Source organism: Orycteropus afer, unplaced genomic scaffold (assembly GCF_000298275.1).
Source record: "Orycteropus afer afer isolate SDZICR_OR568_19922 unplaced genomic scaffold, OryAfe1.0 scaffold00128, whole genome shotgun sequence".
NCBI classification, from domain to species: domain Eukaryota; kingdom Metazoa; phylum Chordata; class Mammalia; order Tubulidentata; family Orycteropodidae; genus Orycteropus; species Orycteropus afer.
Window position 1 is genome coordinate 7,722,317 of NW_006921715.1, and position 3,236 is coordinate 7,725,552.

The following is a 3,236-nucleotide window of genomic DNA, read 5'->3' on the forward strand; positions in this document are numbered from 1 at the left end:
CTGACAGCCTTGGAGACCCTGTGGGCAGTTCCACTCTATCCTCTAGGGGCGCTGTGGGTCGGAATTGACTCCACGGCAGTGGGTTTGGGTCCACCTCCATCTTGGGCTCACATGGTCTCAGGTGGGACCAGCGAGGCCCCGTCTGGGCTAACTCCCATCCCCTTGATTGGCAGCGCACCCATGCTTTGAGCACGCCCCTTCCTCAGCTTGGCCCATTGTTCCCGACTCACCGGGACCTTGACTGCCCTCTGCCCCCAGCTGTCCCCTTCCTGGGTGGGGTCAGTACTGAAGTCCCTTTTCTGAATGGTTTGGGGCCACTGGGTGTTCTTGCCCGTCTCTAACGAGCTGTGGTTCTCAAACCTGAGCCTGCCTGGGACCCACTGGGGTGGCATGACGCCGGGGCCAGAGCGGAGGGCTCAGTGGGCGGCGCGCTGAGCAGCACCGCAGCTGGGTCTGCAGGGCCAGGGGGAGGGGCTGGCTGGCTGGGCGGCCGTGGGGCAGGGCCCCAGTGCCCTCAGCGCTGAGATGTGGCAAGAACAGATGAAGCCCGAGGGTCGGTGGGGGCGATGAGCCCTCCCCAGATCCACGGGACCCAGGCAGAGCAGAGTGCTGGGCTGCCGGGCCAGGGGTGACAGCGAGACTCCGAGCCGACAGAGCAAGGAGGCCCCCGGCAGAAGGAGGGAAGCCACGCTCACATCTTGCCAGGTCTCTGCAGCCAGTCTGGAGGGGAACGAATGCTGGGCGCCTGTCTCCAGCCAAGCATCGATGGCCCTGCCCAAGAGACCTGGGGGCTGGGCTGGCAGGCGGATCGGTCTGGCCGCAGTGCCGAGGGGCCAGGCTGTCCCTAACCATGTCCTCTCTCCCCACAGGCCTCAGGCCCAAGCCCAAAGCCAAGTGAGAAGCTGGGACCACCTTCCCAGCGATGGACAGGGCATGCTGTCGAGGGGCGGGCCACCACTGGGCCCGGCCAGCAGAACTCAGTGCCTTACCCAGCGACATGCCGGCCAGGGCCCTAGCGGGCACTGCATGTGCCCTGCATGTGCACAGGCCCCAACTGCACGGAGTCAGGCAACCCCTGCCTGCGCCCCCCGCCTGCATACCCCGCCCTGGCCATGCTTCCCAACAGCCCGGGAGGCCCAGCCCCACACCTGAGCCTGGGCTCAAGGGCCCAGGTCCCCACAGACCCTTCCCCCAAGGCCCTGGGAGCCAGGGAAAGCCTACCACCCCGCGGCCCCTCCTCACAGCCCCCAGCACCCCCCCCCCACCAGCCTGCCTCCTTTGGCTTAGTCCAGTGGTCCTTAGCCTCAAGTCCTGCTGCCCCAAGTGGCTGAGTGGGGCTGGGCGGGAAGGCAGGGATCCCAGGGTCTGACAACAGGCTTAGGCAGAGGTGGGCTAGTTGGCAGTACTATGGGCAGGCCGGGGGAACACATCCCAGTGTGTCCACCCCCAGAGGGGAAAAGGGTCAGTCTTTGCTGCCCAAAGCCAGGACGTCCTTGTCAGCAGAAAGCCCCTCCCTGCAGCACCTGCCCGGCATCAGAGGGCACCAGGTCCCACTCAGGGCCTTCTTGGTGGGCCCAGGGGACAGGCAGGGTCCAGCCAGAGGGGCTCTGAGTGGGCCTCGGGCTCTCCACCTTGCCCAGCGAGGGGCAGCTGCCCCACCCCTGCCCTCTCCAGGGGTGCATGGCCCCATAGCACTGGCTGGACTGGTGGTGCCAGCAGGTATTTCCCCCAATAAAGAGCATGCCTGGTGCCCCGCCTGTCTAGATTGTATTCTGAAGCTGGGGGGTGGCCACTGTTCAGTGTGAACATGGGGAAGAGGCATGTGTTGAGGGTTCTGGTCCCCTGCCCCTACAGTAGCCATGCTGACGTGGGTGGGGGTAGGACATAGATGTGTCCAGGGAAAGGGGCTCACCCCGCCCAGTCTCGACTCCCCAGACCCTGCAGTCAGTGGCCATGCACCCCCACCTAGCGTACCCCCATTAGAGCTTCTGGTCTCTTGGTATTCCTCCCCCACCTGTGTCCTCACGGCCAGTGGTGGGGTCGGAAGTCAGGTGGCAGGTGGGGAAGGGACTGGCCATGAGCTGCTCCTGAAGGGAGGGGAAGATGGCGGTGGTGTCAGGAGGGCTCCCCTAGCTGGTGGCTGTGACCTCAGAGGCGTGGAAGGACATCTCACGGGGTGGTCCCTCAGAGGGTGGGGACCTCAGAGTTTCGTACACCTGCCACCAGAGACCAATGGCCCTGGGGAGGCATGGTACCCACACTTGTCCCCGGCTGGCACCCTCTCAGACCAGCCGGCCCAGCTCTGCTCCTCACCCTTCCCTCCAGGTTGGCAAGCTTCTCTGAGCTGTCCTGTGGTCAAGGGGGCTGGTGCCCTGCCGGGCATGAGTCCTGGGATCCCTCAGCCTGCAATGCCTGTAAAGGTCCCCTGTGCTTCAGAGCACACTGGGTTCTGCCCCACCACAGCCTTGGTTGCTTTCCAGAAATGCCCGTTCACTCGCTCACTCACCCCACTCATTCTCTCAACTCACTAATTCACCTAATTCACACTTGCTATCACCCACTCATTCAGTTTCATTCACACCATTCATTTATTTGCTATCACTCATTCACTCACTCTCATTCAGTCACACAGTCTCACTCACTCACTCACTGTTTCATTCACCTACTTGTTCATTCACTCACCCAACAAGCATTATTAAATATTGGGGGACCCGAGTTCCCCATGGAGCCGGGGGTTGCCTGGAGCCCTGAGGGGATGGTGGGAAAAGGCAGACTTGCTTCTGGCCCTTCCTGGCGTGTGGGCCAGCTGGTAAGCAGACCCAGTAACAGTGCTGGGTGGGGCAGCTCATGCAGGCGAAATGTACATGAAACCCACCTGTCATGGGCATGCCATGCCATGGCTGCGGTAAATTCACAGCTTAGCCTGCATCACCCCGTCCAGCTTTAGAGCAACTCCGTCACACCCAAGAACTGTGCCTATTTGCAGGCACTCCCTGGCCCACCTGGCCCAGCCACCACAAGGCACTTTCTGTCTCTGGATTTGCCTTTTCTGGGTGTTACATGTCAGTGGAATCAAACCACGTGTGCTCATTAGCATCAGGCTTCCTTCACTCAACACAGTTTTCAAGGCCTGTCCATGGAGTGGAGGCGTCAGGGCTCCGTTTCTTTTCTGAGGAGCACTTTGCTGTGTGTGGATACACCACGTCCTGTCCGTGTGTGGATATACCACGTCCTAT

At 62.0% G+C, this 3,236-nt stretch overlaps 1 protein-coding gene across 1 annotated transcript in view; it reads left to right on the forward strand.

Annotated features, from left to right (window-relative positions):
- INF2 (inverted formin 2) overlaps positions 1-898 on the forward strand; it is a 17,667-nt gene extending 16,769 nt beyond the window's left edge. The window contains exon 21 of the mRNA XM_007944584.2: positions 870-898. Coding sequence (XP_007942775.1) covers positions 870-898 — 29 coding nt within the window. The remainder of the gene's footprint in view (positions 1-869) is intronic.
- Positions 899-3,236: the final 2,338 nt, after the last annotated feature.